Source organism: Triturus cristatus, chromosome 3_1 (genome assembly GCF_964204655.1).
Source record: "Triturus cristatus chromosome 3_1, aTriCri1.1, whole genome shotgun sequence".
Lineage (NCBI taxonomy): Eukaryota > Metazoa > Chordata > Amphibia > Caudata > Salamandridae > Triturus > Triturus cristatus.
In genome coordinates, this window is record NC_140583.1 from 259,005,459 (window position 1) to 259,024,744 (window position 19,286).

A 19,286-nucleotide genomic window follows, 5' to 3' on the forward strand; every position below is an offset into this window, starting at 1 on the left:
ATGGGCATCGACTCCATCGTCAGATTGTTTTTTCGCCAAGAAGGGAAATGATGGAGTTTTGTAAGAAACAGAAAGAGATGTCCATGTATGTTGTATCGAAATAAGATAATACTGGACCAGATAAAGGTAGCCGTGGAGGTGGATGGGCGTCTGTGGATCTACAGCTCTACATGCCAAGAACAGATGCATACTGGTAAGTAGCATTTTCCGTTCGAGGCATATGAGCTGTAGATCACACACTTATGCATAGATTGCATAGCAGTACTCCTCCTTAGAGGCAACCACCAGTTTCTGTTGCAGTAGTTTGAAATAGTGTTTTAAGTACAGCTTGGGCAACACTAGCTTGTTGTTTTGCCTGCACATCTACACAATAGTGTTTTGTGAATGTGTGCGGTGTAGACCATGTAGCTGTTTTGCAGATGTCATCTAGGGGAAGGTTCCCCAAAAATGCCATTGAAACCCCTATCTTTCGGGTAGAGTGGGCTTTAGGGGGAATAGATAGCGTGCGTTTTGCCTTGTGGTAGCAAATTTGTATACATTTGACAATCCACCTTGCAATGCCAGGTTTTGATATAGGATTGCCTTTACGTGGCGGTGAGAAGGATACAAAAAGTTGTTTTGTTTTACAAAAAAGTTTTGTTCTGTCTATATAGTAAAGGAGTGCTCTCTTTACGTCCAGTGTATGAAGAGCCCTTTCTGCTACTGTTTGTGGTTGCGCAAAGAACACTAACAACTCAACAGATTGGTTCAGATGGAAGCGAGAGAGAACTTTAGGAAGGAATTTGTTCTGAGAACTACTTTGTTATGATGGAGTTGTACAAATGGTTCTTGAATGGTTAGTGCCTGTAGCTCACTGACTCTACTAAGAGATATAATGGCCACAAAGAAAGCGACTTTCCATGTGAGGAATTGTAGCTGGCATTTGTGCAGAGGTTCGAATGGAGGACCCATTAATCTTGTGAGGACGATGTTTAGGTTCCACACGGGGGAAGGAGGTACCCTGGGGGGAATTATTCTTTTGAGGCCCTCCATAAATGCCTTAATGGCGGGCACCCTGAACAGTGATAGGCGCTGTCTATTTTGTAAGTAAGCTGCAATGGCAGCGAGATGTTATCTAATTGATGTGTATGCTAGATTACATCTCTGAAGATGCAGAAGAGAAAATATGATGTGCCGAGTGGAGGCATCTAGAGGGTTGAAATCTTTTTCACTTGGCTGCATAGCAGGCTGTAGTGGTGGGGCGTCTAGCCTCTTTGATAACGTTCATGCAATCAGAGGGGAAGATTGAGGTAACCAAACTCTAGGACTTCAGGAGCCAGATCGCTAGGTTGAGCTGTGCTGGATCTGGGTGCCTGATCCCTCCACGGTTCTGTATTAAGAGTTGTGGGGAGAGGCGTAGTTTTTGGTGCGGGACTACTGATAGTTCGAGCAATGTTGTGTACCAGGGTTGTTTGGCCCACGTTGGAGCAACTAGGATCAGTGTGAGCGACTGTTGTTGCAGCTTGCGTACCACTAATGGAATGAGTGGGAGAGGCGGAAAAGCGTACGCAAATCTGCCTGACCAATTCATCCATATCGCATTGCCTTTGGACAATGGGTGTGGATATCTGGCGGCGAAGCTTGGGCATTTTGTGTTGTAATGCGTGGCGAAGAGATCTATCTCTGGCTGCCCCCACATTTGAAAGAACGGTTGGAGAACTTGTGGGTGAAGTTCCCACTCATGAATCTGTTGTGTCTGTCAACTTAATAGATCTGCCATGTGATTTTGAGTTCCTTGGAGATGTTGTGCTAATAGGAAAATGTTCTGAGGAATGGCCCATCTCCATATGCTCTGTGCTAGTTGAGAGAGCAGGAGAGGGTGCGTCCCCCCTGTTTTTGTAAATAGTACATTACTGTCATATTGTCTGTGCGGACTAAGACATCTGCCTGATAGCTGTTTCTAGAATGATTTTAATGCCAGAAAGATTGCTAGTAACTCCAAATGATTGATGTGGAGTAGCCTTTGCTGAGGTGTCCATGTGCCCTGTATGGTGTGATGAAGTAGATGAGCTCCCCATCCGGTGAGCGATGCGTCTGCTGTTAGCACGATCTGTGGAACAAGCTCTATGAACGGTCGCCCTTTGGAAAGGTTTTGGGTGTTCCACCACTGCAGAGAGCGATGTGTGCGGCCGCCCACCAACACCAGATCTGTCAGCTGACCTTGAGCTTGGTTCCACTGACATGCTAAGCATTCCTGTAAAGGGTGCATCTGGAGTCTTGCATGAGGTACTATGAATATGCAAGAGGCCATCTTCCCTATTAGTTGCATGAACACTCGAGCTGGAAGTGAGTGTTGCAGTTGGAATCTTGCTATAAGAGCTTGCATGCTTGCTATCCTGGCTGGACTGGGATATGCAAGGCTTTTTGAGGTATCTATTGTTGCACCCAGATATTGTTAGATGTGGGATGGTTGGAGGTGAAACTTTGGGAGGTTTATGGTAAACCCCAAGTCATGAAGTAGTTGTATTGTGGCGTGTGTGTGATTTACACACTGGATATGTGACTTTGCTTTTATGAGCCAGTCGTCTAAATATGGGAAGACGTGAATCTGTTGTCTTCGTAAGTGGGTTGCTACCACTGCCAGACATTTTGTGAAGACCCTGGGTGCCGTGGTGACTCCGAACGGGAGGACCTTGAACTGGTAATGCTGGCCGTCTACCACAAACCGAAGGTATTTCCTGTAAGCAGGGTGAATGGGAATGTGGAAGTAGGCATCCTTGAGATCTAATGTGGCAAGGAAGTCGCCTTGTTTGAGTAACAGGAGGACCTGTTGAAGAGTGACCATATGGAAATGGTCTGATTGTATGTAGAGGTTAAATGGTCTGAGATCCAAGATGGGTCTTACGGTTCCGTCCTTCTTTGGAATAAGAAAATACAGGGAGTAAACCCCTGTGTTCTGGCGATGAAGGGGAACTGGTTCTATGGCATGTTTTTGTAGGAGGGAAAGTGCCTTCTGTTTTAGAAGGGTCAAATGTTCTGCTGACATTGGACGTTGTCTGGGTGGAATGTGCAGGGGAGTGGAAGTGAGCTCCAGGCAATAACCGGATTGGATGATTTGTCTCACCCACCTGTCTGTGGTAATGGTGTTCCAGACAGGTAGGAACTGTAGCAATCTTCCCCTGACCGAAGTAGAGTGGTCGCGGGGGAGTGGAGAGAAGTCATTTTTTAGGGGTGGAGGCAGTACTAGTGTTGGTAGTTTTGCCTCTACCCTTATTGTTATTGCCCCTGTAGCCTCCTCTGTAATAGCCTCTTGTAGATGAGGTCTGTGTTGGACTTTTGTACGAAGTGGAAGGGTTTTCTGTGGAAAAACCTCTAGAAGAGCCTCTGTAAGAGGAGCGACGAAAAGAACTTCTGGGAGCTTGCGATTGCAAGGTTCCAATAGATTTGGCAATTCGACACCGAACTGGAGCGTGATGAACACATCCTAGCCCGATGACGGAAAAAACCAATCTGACGATGGAGTCGATGCCCATGCGCACTATTGTCCAAAGGTGGAGCCACCTATCCCGTGACTTCCAAAGACTTTCAGGGACAACAACAAAGTGCAAACATCTGGGCCCAACACCAGATGGCGATCTATGCACAAGTGTGTGATCTACAGCTCATATGCCTCGAACATATATATATATATACACACACACACACACACACACACACACACACATATACATACACACACAGGGCCTCTAAAGGTGGCACAATAAGTGCTGCAGCCCTTATTATGCCGCCCTTAGAGGCCTTGTACCTTTACACACACACTGCCTTTGCAGGCTGTGTGTTTTAGTGCAGAACAATGTGAAGAGTCGACATGGTATACATCGCAGCGTGCCATGCCTACAACCCACTGCCCTGGCATAGATCAGTCACCCCTATAGCTGGGTGCACTATACCTGTGGTGAGGGTACAGGTGCATGAGACCTGTACCCCTACAGTGTCTAAGCCAATTCTTGGGCATTGTAAGTGCAGTATTGCCATTAAGAGTATATGGTGCTGGGAGTTTGTCATTACGAACTCCACAGTACCCTAATGGTATTACTGAAAACTAGGAAGTTTGATATCAAACTTCTCAGCACACTAAACCCACGCTGATGCCAGTGGGGCATTTAATGAAAAATGCATACAGAGGGCATCTTAGAGATACCCCCCTGAAAAATGACCTACCACTAGTCTCCAGGCTGAGCAGCTGCTCGCCAGCTGCCACCACCAGACATGTTTCCTGGGACGAGGTGCCAAGCCTCCACCCCCAGGATGGGCAGGGTCCACGAAGGGGAAGCTTCAAAGGATTGCCGCCTTTGTGAGCTACCCCAGCAATACTTAGCAACATAGTTTCCTGCCTGTAGTACAGGATTCTTTACATTTAATATGTGAAATGGTTTCTGTCTGTGTCTGACTGCTCAAACATGGGTAGTTAGATGGATAGGTGGACATGGAATTATGATACTCCCTTTGGGACAAATTGGAGATTGGTTTTCAACACCAGGTCTGTATGTATTTGGAGATCAGGTGTGTGGATAGTTTGCATAGATATGATCGTTATTAAAAAGGTCGTCTTTCATGAACGGTGCTTTAGAGTTGTTCTGTGCAATAGTTCAAAACACTGCCTCATTACTAGTGATTGCAATAGTTTTAGGTTCTATTTTCAGGTATAACTGACTTGGGTGGGTAAATTCTATTTGTTGCCTCCATGGAACTCTAAACTATAGGTTCACATCTGCAGTACCCATAGTTTATGCAATTACAGCATACTAATACAAACTAAAAAGAAGCATTACACATGGTATATCTCAGTAAATGAATCAGATATTTGTAAATGGAAAAACAAATGTCTACCCTCTTTGTAGATGCATAATTACTACAGCAAGACAAAGGAGGAATAGTGTGATAACTTCCTACTACCACAAACCTGGGGTGCTTTTTGTCAAGTAAATATAAATGTAAAGAAAGCATCTTCAATATCTATGTCATAAAATTGTCTTTCTATAGTGACTGAACATTAGCTTTTAAAGTTAGCATTTTTAATCTTACAAACTGTTGTCCTAAGAAATAAGGAAAAATACATGCAGTACACTCACTAGTTTACTCAAGAAATGGGGATGGACTTTAATGCCCACTGGTAGCAATAGAGAAAAGCAATTGTAGGATGACCCTATGGCTAGAAAGAGGCAGGCTATGGTTCTGAATTGATGCAAAAGTAAGATGTACCTTTGCATCAATGCTGAGCCTTAACCTGTTAGAAAAGAGAGGGATGCAAAACGTCAGACTATCCTGGCCTAAATATCTAATATTTAACTTTACATTTGAAGTAGAGCCAACACAACTGAATTTAGAATCAGTGAACATATATATTCCATAATGAAATAATGTAGTATTAGATGTCCCCTTAGTACAACTAAGCATTTTTGTCCAAGTAGAGGGCTGCAAGCCAACACTTGCTAGTTCTAGCAAAGAAAGGGGGAAACCAATGGGGGCATGAGGTTCCAAAGTCAGTCTACCCTGTGCAATCTCTTTTTAATAGCATCTCTGTGCATCATGCCTTCTTAGATGGAATAATCCTCTAAACAGTGTTGTTGTTCAATATAATTCCCTGCCACTGTTAAGATGTATGCCATCCATATTCACTAGAAAAGGTAGGCTGCCTTATCAATATTGAGACTGTACGTAATTCGAAAAGCTGGGTGTCAATATAAGTTTGGTTATTTTCATCCTGTTGAAGCCTTTCAATGTGAAATACAAGAAAGCTTATGTATAATTAGTGAGACTTTTTCTTTAGCTGTAGAACAAGTTACTTAGCTTCGGTAACGATGTATCTGTAAGAAACATTAGTTAGTTAGATTCCTCACCTTAGAATATCCCCAGGCGTCAGACTGGATCCGGAAGATTTTTCGTCAGCAATACCCCTTGCGCGTCGCTAGGCGTCGTCTGCGGCTCCGCGTCCGTCGTTGGCGTCGTGCGCCGGAATGACGTCGTCGGAGTACTTAGACGCCGCCCTCGCGCGCTGACGTCAGTTCTTGTACATAGCTTTCCGCGCCAGGAACGCAGAGCCATGCAAGAGACCGACACTGGTGCCAAAACATTCTAGGGCCCTGAAAGGGATAGCCTTAACCCTAGATGTCAGTTCGCAGAACGGGGAGGATGGGTGGGTCGGTGAGGAATCTAATTAACTAAGGTTTCTTACAGATACATCGTTACCGAAGGTAAGTAACTTGTTCATCTGAAAGAAACACGTTAGTTAGATTCCTCACCTTAGAATAGATACCCAAGCAATACCATCCCCGGTGGTGGGTCTGCGAACCAAGATCACACCAGAAAGCCATCCCTCCGGACTTGGCTGTCAAGACAATAGTGTCTGGCAAACGTGTGTAGCGAAGCCCACGTCGCCGCCTGACAGATGTCCTGCAAAGGGACACCCCGTCCCAAAGCAGTAGTAGCCGCTGTGGCCCGAGTAGAATGGGCGCGCAGCCCAACAGGAGGGTCCTTTTTTGCCAAGGAGTAACAAATTTTGATGCACAAAACGACCCACCTAGAGATGGTCCGTTTGTGCACAGCCTTCCCCTTCTTAGCACCCACGTATCCAACGAAAAGTTGGTCGCCCACCCGGAACTGCTTTGTGCGGTCCAGATAAAAGGAGAGCGCACGTTTTGGGTCCAGACGGTGGAGCCTCTCTTCCTCTTTGGAAGGATGCGGAGGCGGAAAGAAGGTGGGCAAGGTGACAGACTGCCCAAGATGAAATGGAGTCACCACTTTCGGAAGAAAGGAGGGACGAGGCCGAAGGACAACCTTGTCCGGATGAACAGAGAGAAAAGGAGGCTTTGAAGATAAAGCCTGGAGCTCACTCACCCGTCTAGCCGAGGTGATGGCTACCAGAAAAGCAGTCTTAAGCGTCAGCAGACGAAGAGGACAATTATGAAGAGGCTCAAAGGGAGCACACATTAGAAATGTGAGAACAAGATTCAAGTCCCACTGAGGCATTACAAAAGGGACAGGAGGGAACGTGTGAGTAATGCATTTTAGAAAGCGCGTAACTACAGGGGACTTGAAAAGAGAAGGCTGATCAGGAAGCCGCAAGAAGGCAGAGATGGCAGCAAGATAACCCTTCAGGGTGCCCAGGGCAGAGCCCTGCCGGGCCAAAGAAAGAAGAAACAGTGGAACCTCAGAAAGAGGGGCGGAAAGGGGATCCACAGCCTTTGCTGTGCACCATGCCCCAAATTTGTTCCACCGGCAGGCGTATACCGTCTTTGTGGAGGGACGCCTGGCTGCCAGAATGATATCACAGACTTCAGGAGGCAAGTCAAATGGCATCAACTGCCGCCGCTCAATCTCCACGCATGGAGGTGGAGGCTGGACAGGTTCGGGTGGAGGACCGTCCCCTGCTGCTGCGACAGAAGATCCTCCCGAAGCCTTTGCTGTGCACCATGCCCCAAATTTGTTCCACCGGCAGGCGTATACCGTCTTTGTGGAGGGACGCCTGGCTGCCAGAATGATATCACAGACTTCAGGAGGCAAGTCAAATGGCATCAACTGCCGCCGCTCAATCTCCACGCATGGAGGTGGAGGCTGGACAGGTTCGGGTGGAGGACCGTCCCCTGCTGCTGCGACAGAAGATCCTCCCGAAGGGGCAGACGTATCGGAGGATCGGTCAACATACTGAGTAGCTCGGGATACCAGTACCTTCGTGCCCAATCCGGGGCCACCAAGATGACTTGGGCCCGGTCGTGCCTGATCTTCTTCAGCACTCTGGGCAGAAGTGGTATAGGCGGAAAGGCGTACAACAGACCGCAACTCCACTTGCGACGAAAAGCGTCGCCGAGCGAGTGCCGCCTTGGAAATTCCAACGCGCAGAACTGCTGACATTGCGCGTTCTCTTCGGTGGCGAATAGATCTAACCAAGGCTCTCCCCACTGCTGAAAGAGACCTTGCGCCACTTCGGAGTTCAGACGCCATTCGTGATCCATCATGCACCGGCGGCTGAGTTCGTCTGCTCTGGCGTTCAGAGAGCCCGCCAGATGTTGAACCACTAGGGTGACGCCCTGGTGTTCCAGCCACGTCCAGAGGCGCAGAGCCTCCTGACAAAGGGTCCACGACCCCACCCCGCCCTGTTTGTTGCAATACCACATGGCGGTGGTGTTGTCCGTGAACACCTGCACGACACTTCCCCTGACAGAGGGAAGGAAGGCTTTCAGTGCAAGTCGGATCGCTCTCAACTCCAACAGGTTGATGTGGAGACGAGACTTCGCCGGAGACCAGAGGCCTCTGATCTCCGCCTCTCCCATATGGCCACCCCATCCCAGGAGGGACGCATCCGTCACTACGACATGCTCTGGTTGGGGAAGGGAGAGGCTCTTGCCCTTGACCCAATCGCGGTCCGTGAGCCACCACTGCAACTGCTGTGCAGTGCCCTCCGAGATCAAGACATGGTCGGACAGGTTGCCGTGATGCTGGGCCCACTGAAACTTCAGGTCCCACTGCAGAGCCCGCATGCGCCGCCTGGCGTGATGCACTAGTAGGATGCAGGAGGCCATCAGCCCCAGAAGCCGCAACACTAGCCTGACCGAAACCCAGGATAGAGGCCAAAAGATGGGAATCAGGGCCTGTATATCCCGGACCCGCTGTTCCGGCGGATAGACCCGGAACTGCGCCGAATCGAGAACCGCTCCGATGAAGAGGAGCTTCTGAGAGGGACTCAAGTGTGACTTCGGCACGCTGATGGAAAATCCCAGCAAATGCAGGAGATCCGCCGTAGTCTGGAGGTGGGAGACGACTGTCTGGGGCGAGCCCGCCTTCAACAACCAGTCGTCGAGATAGGGGAAGGCTGGAACCCCTGATCTGCGCAGATGAGCTGCGACCACCGCCATCACTTTCGTGAACACCCGAGGGGCACTGGTGAGGGCGAAGGGGAGCACGGTAAACTGAAAGTGCTCTTGGCCCACCGTGAACCGCAGGTAACGCCGGTGGGCCGGCAGGACGGGGATGTGGAAATATGCGTCCTGCAAGTCCAACGCTACCATCCAGTCTCCGGGGTCTAGGGCAGCTAGAACCTGAGCCAAAGTTAACATCTTGAACCTTTCCTTCCGGAGGAAGGCATTGACGTTCCGGAGGTCCAAGATAGGGCGTAGGCCCCCTTTGCCCTTCTTGGGAACCAGAAAGTAGTGGGAATAACAACCACGACCTAATTCTGGGCTCGGAACGCGCTCGACGGCCTCCTTGGCCAAGAGGGCCGAAACTTCCTCGTGGAGAAGATTCAAATGATCCCCCGAGATACGGTGGTGCTGCGGTGGCATGGCTGGTGGGCTCGTCTCGAAGGGGAGGGAGTAGCCCCTTCGGACGATTTGCAGCACCCAGCTGTCTGATGTGATGGACCGCCAGTGGAGCAGGTGATGGCGAACTCTGCCACCCACTGGCGTGGAATGGGCCTGAAAGCTCGGACTAGGAAGGCTTTGAGGCGGATGCTGCCGGGGTGGATGTGGGCTGACCTCGTCGTCCTCCAGAACCGCCTCGGCGGAAACCACGTCCGCGACCGCGTGCAGGTTGGTTCTGCGGCTGGTGGCTAGGCTGACGTGAGGAGGCGCCCCTTCCTTGGCCACGAAAGGGGCGAAAAGCGGAAGTGTGCGCCCGCGGGGCCGAGAGGCCCAAGGACTTGGCCGTAGCCCGGGAGTCCTTGAAACGATTCAGCGCACTGTCCGCCTTCTCACCAAAAAGGCGAGTGCCATCAAAAGGCATGTCCATGAGGGTGCTCTGGACATCCCCAGAAAATGACGTGGACCGCATCCAGGCGTGACGTCGAAGCGCCACCGTGGTGGAAATCGCCCTACCCAGCGAGTCCGTTGTGTCAAGCCCACAGCGAATGGCGTGACGCGCTGCATCCCTCCCATCGGCCAAAGCCTGGGAAAGACGTGTCCGGGCCTCCTCCGGGCACAGGGGCAGCACGTCCTCCACCGCATCCCACAGAGAGTGGGAGTAACGGTCCAAGAGACATGCGGTGTTCAAAGACCGCAGGCCCAAACTAAGGGAAGAGAACAGTTTCTTGCCAAACTGCTCGAGTCTCTTGGAGTCCCGGTCCGGCGGAGCGGTCGGGAAGGAGGATTGGGAGGTAGAGGCCTGGATAACCAGACTCTCAGGGGTGGGGTGTTGAGACAGAAAACTGGGGTCGCCCGGAGCAGGGCGGTGGCGCCTGGCAACGTTCCTATCCATAGGAGGAACTGTGGAGGGCTTGGACCAGGTGCCCTGCAGAACGTCAGTGAGGGCCTCATTGAACGGCAGCAGAGGCTCAGTGGAGCTTGCGGCTGTTTGAAGCACCTCAGTGAGGATGTTAGTCCTCACAGCCACGGCAGGCAGCTCAAGCCCGAGGGCCGCGGCCGCCTTGCGCAGCACCACGGAAAATGCTGCACCCTCCTTCGAAGCCACAGTCGGAGGAGAGGTGAATCCAGTGTCCGGCGAGGTATCCAGCCCACTGGCCTCCCCCAGTTCGTCTGCCCAGTCCTGTGAAAGCTGCGACTGAACAGCCATAGGGTCCTCGAACCCCTCCCAGTCGCCCCCGTCATCCGATTCCTGATACCCAGGAGGAGCGATCGGAGCCGGACAGTAGAGATAATGAGTCTCAAGAGGCGTCGGATGCGGCGTCGTCGGATGCGGCGTCGGGTCCGGAACAGGGCTAAACCGGGGTACGACACCGCCCAGAGTCGGCGCCGGCGCCGGTGGAGACGGCGTCGGCGGCGCCGGTGGTGTGGGCGTCGGCGTAGGTGGTTCAGGCGTCGGCGGAGGAGGCGTAACGAGGTCGACCGGCGTCGACGGGGGCCCAGGCATGGGCCCCGCGGGGACCTGCGGTGTCTGGACCGGAGTCGTCGACGGCACCGGGGCCGGAGCCACCAGCGCGAGGTCGCCCAGTCGAGTCCGCGGGGCCCGAAGGCGCGCCAGCGGGCGTTGACTGCGTGGCCAGGTTCCTCATGGCCGAGAGGAAGGCACTGACCTCCGCCGGCGTCGCGTCAGTCCCAGGGATCGGAGGGTATGGGGACTTGCGCGGCACCTGCGGCTCCGACGGAGCCGCGGGGGTGGAACCACCCGGACCCTCGGCCGTGTCGCGCGACCGGCGAGGGGAGTCCGAAGAGCGATGCCGTCTCTTGGACTTCTTACAGTGTTTGGACTTACCCGACGACTTGGAGCCCGACGATCGATGATGGCGTCGGCTGCGGCTCCGCGACCGATCCTTGGACCTCCTCCTGGACCGGGATCGCGCAGGGCGCGGAGCCGAGTGGCGAAGCTCGAGAAGCTTGCGGGACCGCTCCCGCCTAGCCTTCGAAGTCAACGCCTGGCAATCGGGACACGACTCCGCGTCGTGGTCGGGGCCTAGGCAGTAGAGGCACCGGCGGTAGTGATCGGTCACCGACATCAGTCAATGGAAATCATCGCAAGCCTTGAATCCAGGCATCCTACCGGCACCAGATGTCGATAGACAAGGATCAAAAAGGTTTAGTCAAAAAAGACTAACAGGGGTAGCTCTCCCGGATCGGCGCTTACTGGCGCGGAAAAAAGAAGAACTGACGTCAGCGCGCGAGGGCGGCGTCTAAATACTCCGACGACGTCATTCCGGCGCACGACGCCAACGACGGACGCGGAGCCGCAGACGACGCCTAGCGACGCGCAAGGGGTATTGCTGACGAAAAATCTTCCGGATCCAGTCTGACGCCTGGGGATATTCTAAGGTGAGGAATCTAACTAACGTGTTTCTTTCAGATTGAAATTATTAATACTCTAGTATACTGCAGTAATGAGCTATTGCATATCTGCATCATCCACAGATATCCTGAGCTACTTTGTTTTATTTTTGCAAGCATGACAACCTATTGGGTCTTCACAGTTTATAACAAAGGCCTTACAAGCGCTGGATCCAGTCAGTTTGTTATCTTATTTAAGGAACGTGAGCAGAACTTGAAAGGAGTTTTCCCTTGTGGAGGACCAAAAGTTGAAATTAAGTTATAACAAATATCAATATCATATCACAGGGTCTTTAGAATGTCATTTTAATACCAATGTAGGCTCAGCTGCATATTAAAGCTTTGAAGTATAAATGTTAAATTGCCTCAGGGTGGGGGAAAATAAGAAAAATATATTTAGGATCCAAAGGCTGAAAAATATTGTGAAGTGTGGGCCAGCAGGATTTTGGTCTTCCAGTTTATTTTCAGGATCTTCATTACATTCTTCAAAAACTCACTTGAACCTATCACAATGCCAAGCTCATGCATAGAATGCAGATTTCAGAATAGATACTGCAAAGTGATTTTGTGCAGCACAGACTTCCAGCTACATACATTTTAGTACCCAATGTCATGTGTGTGTGCAGGGATCAGGACCATTTCTGAGAAAGGCTGGTAGGATTGCTATCACATGTAATACATTCTGGAAGTGTAGCATGGGGCAAACTTTTACGAGATTTCACAATATCTAAACAATTTTTGATGCATGGTCTGTAAAACGTTGCTTAGTGAGTGCGCACGCACACACAGCTCGTTTTGTAAGTTTGTGGACATTTCATTAATTTCCACCAGAGTACTGGTGAGTGAACAAAAAGTTCTTGTAGATCAGATGGCGAAAGTTTTTCACACCTGATCATTACAAAAATATATATATATCACAATTTCACAGTCTTTCACCCTTTGCCAGCCCTTTATGCATAGAACATTACAGTTCCCGACTTGATTCATCCCTTCTTAAATGGGATGTAAAAAAATAACTCACCTGGGCAAAAAAACTGGCTTCTGGGCTAGATGTTCCCGTAGTTCAGGGGAGGTCGAATCAGAGTTTCCATATCGCTCCACGTAGTCAGACCAGCGCTGAAATCACGCACAGAGCAAAAGGTGGTTACCAGAGGGGTCAATATCCAACCCAGAAATTAAGTCTGCCTTGGCCCCAGCAGATTATTGCCAGGTCCTACACAAAACCCATTTTAAATTGGTGGACGGGGAGCTTCTGTTTGAGATCAGAGGGAAATTTTCCAACATCAGAATTTACACCTCTTGTTCCAAATCTAAAACCATCCAAAGTTTCCGCTCTTGCCACTTATGTATTTAACACCCTCACCTTGTATCAAATCATGAACAAAAAAAACTGTTGTGTTTCTCGTCCCTTCCAAGTGGAATCCCAACAGCTTGGGAACAAATCCTCCTGGCGCTCACTCCAGGGATACAGTAGGAATGTGCCCACAGATTAAGCTCAATGCTGCCCACCATAACAGTACCTTACTCGCTCTGTACTCAGTCCTGGGACTCCTTTCCTTCATCATATGGGATATCCTTACCAAGGCAGTGAAGAGAATAAAGATGTGAAAACTGGTTAAATCTCTCAAAATATATATTTTTTTAAAGTGCATTTGCGACCATAACCACGCAAAAGCCTTCACCTTACCAGTGGGTAAGCCTTACCCCTTACTCTACCAGGATGAACTGACTGGAGACGAGTGGAGAGGGCAGGTTGTGTGAAGCAAGTTAGGTAAAAGATTAAGAGCACAGAAGTTTCCAGTAACAAATGTTTACTTTAACTTTCTCAGCTCCTTTCTTTGACACAGTAAGGAGTGCTACTCAACAGAACAAGACTAAGGCAGCTCAATGATTCATACAAACAAGCACTGGATAATATGAGCATTTGCTCTGTAAAAGGTGTACAAGACAATAAAAAAAAGAAAGGTAATAGAACTTGCTGCCTTGCAAATTACTTCAAAAGGAAAATGCCACTGAACAGCAAATGCCGCCTCAGCCAAGAGGGAGCAGTAAACTATATATAAAGATTGAAAGCCTTTCACTCAGGGTAAGTACCACCATAATTAAAAGATCGTCTGCACGAAGAGACAGACTTGGCATGCTCCAGGTTCAACTAGAGGGGGTCTCCAGTGACAGATCTACAGCAAATGAGGTTGAAAATTATATGTTGTGAAGGGTTTCCAGGAAGCCCCAATGATGACTTTCTTCTGAAAGGCAAAAAAATACCATCAAGACAGTAGAAACCAAACAGGCGGCAAGCTCATCAATAAAGGGAAATGTTGGAAAAACTGTCAAACCCTGCTGAGCAAAAATCTATTTGCTTCTCACCACACCTTTATGAGCCTTAAAAATACATCTTATTCTGACTCACAAGAGTGATTAAGTAACTTGAATAGTGAGCATCTATGGTAATTGCCTATCACATTTGGACCAATCGGAACTAGGGCAAGAAAGGTATAACAAATTATCCTAATTCAATTTAGGAAGGGATTGCCCAAGAGATGCATGCATTTGTGGGTAGGAATCAAACGTCATGTCCTCCCTAAAGTCTAATAGATAGCCACAGTAGTAGAACAGACATATCACACCCAAAGAGCATACAAAGGTCTGCTTCACATTTGCAGTTGGAGGAATCCTGATATGGGAGTAGCAGAAAGGGGTCCCACATTAGGCAGGTCTAAAACACATTTGCACCGCTGATTTACACAGCAAAACAGAGTGGGCCAAGCTCTGCCTTTTCCTGCAGAGCACTGGAGAGTTGCCTTTAAAGAGAAGGATTCTTGCCATGAACAGAAGGGAAGATTGCCCTGAGGGAGAAAACTGCTGTGGATTGTTGCAGTTGCCTGTCCTCCAGGGCCAGTTTTATGGCTCTGAATGGTTCTAAATGTAGCATAACAGTCCAAGACTAACAATCAAAGATCAGTAACAAAACCAGTTTCAGCTGATGAAAAGGTACCACAACCAAGAGGTAAAGTTTGTTTATCCTCCAATGGGGATATTACTGGTGGGAAGTGAAGAGCAGGAGGCAGAAGATCCTTCTGGAGCACAAAGCTGAGAAAGAGGAGAAGTATTTTTGAAATACATAGTGTGGCCAAAGTAATATTCTAGTCATTGGAAGACATAAGGACTGTGGAATTTCAAATGTGTACTCTGTCACGTCTGCCGTTTGGATAATGTTTGACAGACATTTCTTACTTTAACATTTAAAGATGCATTTGGGGAGTTCTACAGCGTAAAGGGATACCAAATAATGTTCAGTTATTGGTTAAGCCCAAGAAAGTGATTTACCACCTGTCTACATAAACCTCCTTTAACAAAAGTAGATATACGGACAGCAGTCACTGGCTTTAGGCAATTTATAGAATCAACTCAAACTACTGATCCAAGTACAGATTTGGGTCCTTCTCAAGTGAACTGACACTGCTTATATAAAGGCTTTGGGCAGAATATACACCAAACTGGAGCACGTTTAAAAATGAGAAGGAAACTTGAAGAAATGTTTGCCGTGGATGCCATGTAAGGACATTACAATAGGAACCATTTCACTGGCACAGAGCTAATACTCAAGTTGGAGAGGCTATGATTTGCCTCAGGGTTACCATGTTGAGCTCCTCCATTAGTCAAAAGCTATATATTCATAGAAAGAAACTTTGGATAAACAGCATGATTGAAATGACCAGGACATATGCTATTTTACAGAGGAAAAGGAGTTACTCCACCTTTGAAAGGATGCAGAGTAAGGGTGTAAAAATTGGTTACACAAAAATATTACAACACAGGCGGTAGAGGGAGTCTGAATCCCTGCGCTGCTACAGACGAATATTTTTGGTCCAGTGGAAGAAAATAACTATCCCCACCCACAATGCATTGGTGATCTTTGATGAAGACTTTCAAAACAAGGGGGAACTCTGTTCTGCTTGTTAGCCTAATCAAACTAGGAACCTGAGGGAGTAGAAGTGGGCAAACGAAGAGCATTAACTAGGCTGGAATGCTCTGGTGGCTTGTATGCCTAGACTAGTTGTGCCTTTCAGAGGCATACATAACTAATCATGTCCATTTATGAACTAATAGTATGTCCATTTATAAAACAGCTCATGAACCTGGCTTGTTTCAGAATGGTTCAGTACTTTTCAAGTAATACATCATATGGGTGCTTGTTTTTTGGCTAAGCTAGCTAGCACTAGATCCATTGTCTAAAAGGGGTACTCGCGTACCTTGAATCACAAGCTGTTCATTGCACAGCCTACCTAAAAAAGGGTGCTATGTTTTTCTCCTCCCATGTACTAGTAATTGACTGTCTGGAGCAGGGAAGAACAAGTTCCTTTCTACTCACTCATCCCCATTATACACTCACTTCATAGGCACCAGTAAGTTTTTAGCAACAGCCAAGTGTGGCACTGAAATCTGAGACACAGAGATGGGCCCTAGTAAGGGGGCAGCTGAAGTTGCTTTGGATGGGCCCTGAAATAGAACCATTCTACCTGTTACGTGTCAAACACCTGACTGGCAACCAGGCCCAGAACTTCTGAGGTACTCACAAACCAACCAAGCCCTCGTGATATACCATGTAGGGGCTAAACCCACTTGTGGCAGAATTTCGAGTACTTGTGGGCATGTGGGTTTTAGTGGTAGCCCCTCCTTAGTTAATAAAGAACACAGCGCTCTTTCATTTGTTCTAGGATACTTCAGGAGCTCTGCATGGTGCTCACTGTGGACAATCTGAATGGAGACAGTGAATCATCTATGGTAGACGGCCTGCAAGAGCAGTGAGCTCTCAGACTCAAGTCTCCTTCTACCCCAGGCAAGGGTCTGCATAAGGAAAAAATTTCGATGGGTTCACGATTTCTTACTCTTTGATGTTTCTTGTCCACATCAATACGAACGTTGTGCAAGCATAAATCTCAAAGAAATGTCATTACTGTCAAAAGTGTTGGTAGCTCTTTCAAAATTAGAGAGTTGAAGGTGCTTCAAGGAAAAGGTTGTAACATGGCCCAGTTTTTAGAAGTACATCCCATTTTAATGATGTAAGAGAGGGCAACACATCAGCCAGATATTTTAAAACTGGCAGATACAGTTTAATTAAGCTCAAAAATGGGGGGACGGGAGGTTGGGGGGGGGGGGGGAGAAAAAAATATAAGTCTGGATAAAAAAATGTGTTCTATGAAGATGTTTCCATTCCTATCAGTACTAAAGAGAGAGCCAAAGTACGAGAGCCATGCATACATAGGAATTCAGTTTTGAAAGTTGCCTTGCAAAGTCTTAAGTCTCTTTCCTATTTACGGAAGGAAATCCCATACACTGAAGGAAGGGGGGCTGAGGACATAGTATCTGTCTGTACATAAATCCAGCAACATTATAACATGTGCCACCCCTTTTATGCATTTTGAATAACTGAAAATAAACATTTAAAACATGCAATAAGCATCCACACAAACAATTCATGGCCACTTTCCAATCTACATTAGCAGGAAAAAAAATCCAACAGTCTGCCTTCAGAAGCCAGGAAGCAAGTAGAGATGTAAGCATTTTACAGATACACATTTTCTTACAATTTATTTTAATAGCAATTAAAGGTTTAGCAAAATGGCGGCAAATCCACAAACTTCACTATGTGCCAGAGCACCGCCAGATAATTGCAGCTACTTACCCAAAGAGACATTTACAATTCAATGGTAAATTCTACACTTCTGTCAAGCAGGCAAAGCAAGGAGGAGTGTGAAGGCATAATAGTTTAAAAGGCATTCTTATTGGTTTTAAACAGACAAATAACTTTATAACCCACTTTTAAAGAGCTGAAAAGCAGGGTCCTATCTTCACTACTATGTTTTGACCAATATGCCATTTCACATCCGGCAGCCAATTAGGTTACAAAAAAATACTTTATATGTTATAATTTATGAATTGTCTGCAGAAGGCAGTGCATGTGTTTTTTAATTCCGCCTTAACTAAACACTATTCTATCTTTGTGAATCACCCTGGAAAACTCTACCTTCTACCAACCAATTACAATAGGACAAAACAAAAAAGGCAGAGACAGGAAAGTCAAACAGAGAAAAGGAAAGGCAGAATAGAGTAGTGTGATGTTAAAAGGCTGAAACCATCTTTAAAATCTATAACTAATTAAGATGAATTACGACGTTTGGTAGCAAAAGACAAGGCATCAGACTATGTGCAACAACAGCCTGTAGGGAGCCTTCAAAATGTGTCTATCATCAAACACAGACCTATGGTTTGTCTTTGGAAGATTACGGATCATTGGTACATAGACAATCGGTTTGCAACTTTGTCATTTGTCAAGGCCATGACACTGAAACATGTTATTTGTATACCATTCATTCATTACAAAAGATAGCCCTTTTTTAACAATGATGCCCTTGTACACTAGCCTTTCAATGTCCCTAAAATCATTGACAGAACTTTCTTTTTTGAATAAAGGGCACTTTTCTTGTTTGCATAGCCTTTCATAAAAAACATCCTGCCACAACGATTTTTACATCCAGCAAACACGTTCCAACATGTTTCAACTTTGAGAAAGTGGCAGCTACACAAAACGGGGTTATCAGTAAACAAAAACGTTCTTGCAATATATCGACAACATGTATTTTCTTCAAAATTCCTATTTAAGACACAAAAATAACTTTTTTGTAGTTTTTACAAAAAGGAAACCAGAATTTTTCTCCTACTTCCTTATAAACAAGTCTTACTGGAACGGTTACACAGTTTCTCTTTTCTGCTTTGTTTGTACCTACCCACAGCGCACTATCAAAGGAAATAGACAGTGGTGTTAAAGTGTTCAGGGGGCATATCATTAGTAAAAAACGCAATTCCTTTTAAATCTCAAAAATATGGTGGCAGCTTCTCTATTCGTCCAATTCAAAAGGCGATGCACGATCCTTTTTTAATTTTTGCTGATGTTTGGGCATAAACGGGGTCATCATTACATTCAAGTTTATTCTATTCAGTTTTGACAATTCGGCCCTAAAAAGAATCAATCTAGTCATTGAAAATATCAAAACCAAAGCCACATTGACCAACTCAATCATATTAAAAGGGATGAAAAGGATAGAGTGAGGAAAAAGTTGAGACATGGGAGTGCCTGAAAGGACAAGTGGGAGTAGCAATTACCTGATTATATGTAAAAGGTAAAGAAGAAACAGTGGGGAGAGACTGGTAAACAGAAGATAAAGAAGGAAAGCTGATTTAGATACGATGGAGAGGAAAAATAAATTAGAAAAGGAAATGAAAAAAAATTGTGACACCTAGAAATAAGAAAAGGAACAAAGGAAAAAAATCACTATACTCACTGTAGATCGTTAAAACTTTTTATTTTTATATTACAAGTTTTTTTCTTGATTGTAACAAACCACATGGATAACAAAAATGCACATCGATTTGGCCTATGAACAAGTTTGACTGGACAATGAGACCATCGCTGGAAGGAAGTTAATTGCACATTTCAGTGTTTGTGTTTTCCCAGCCTGATTTTCTTAAGTATTTACA

At 47.0% G+C, this 19,286-nt stretch overlaps 1 protein-coding gene across 7 annotated transcripts in view; it reads right to left on the reverse strand.

Moving 5' to 3' along the window:
* The window catches only part of SIN3A (SIN3 transcription regulator family member A), an 822,316-nt gene that overhangs the window by 54,910 nt on the left and 748,120 nt on the right, over positions 1–19,286 (reverse strand). For all 7 annotated transcript variants that reach the window (XM_085643842.1, XM_085643840.1, XM_085643838.1 and 4 more), the window contains one exon: positions 12,769–12,863. In XM_085643842.1, coding sequence (XP_085499968.1) covers positions 12,769–12,863 — 95 coding nt within the window. The remainder of the gene's footprint in view (positions 1–12,768; positions 12,864–19,286) is intronic.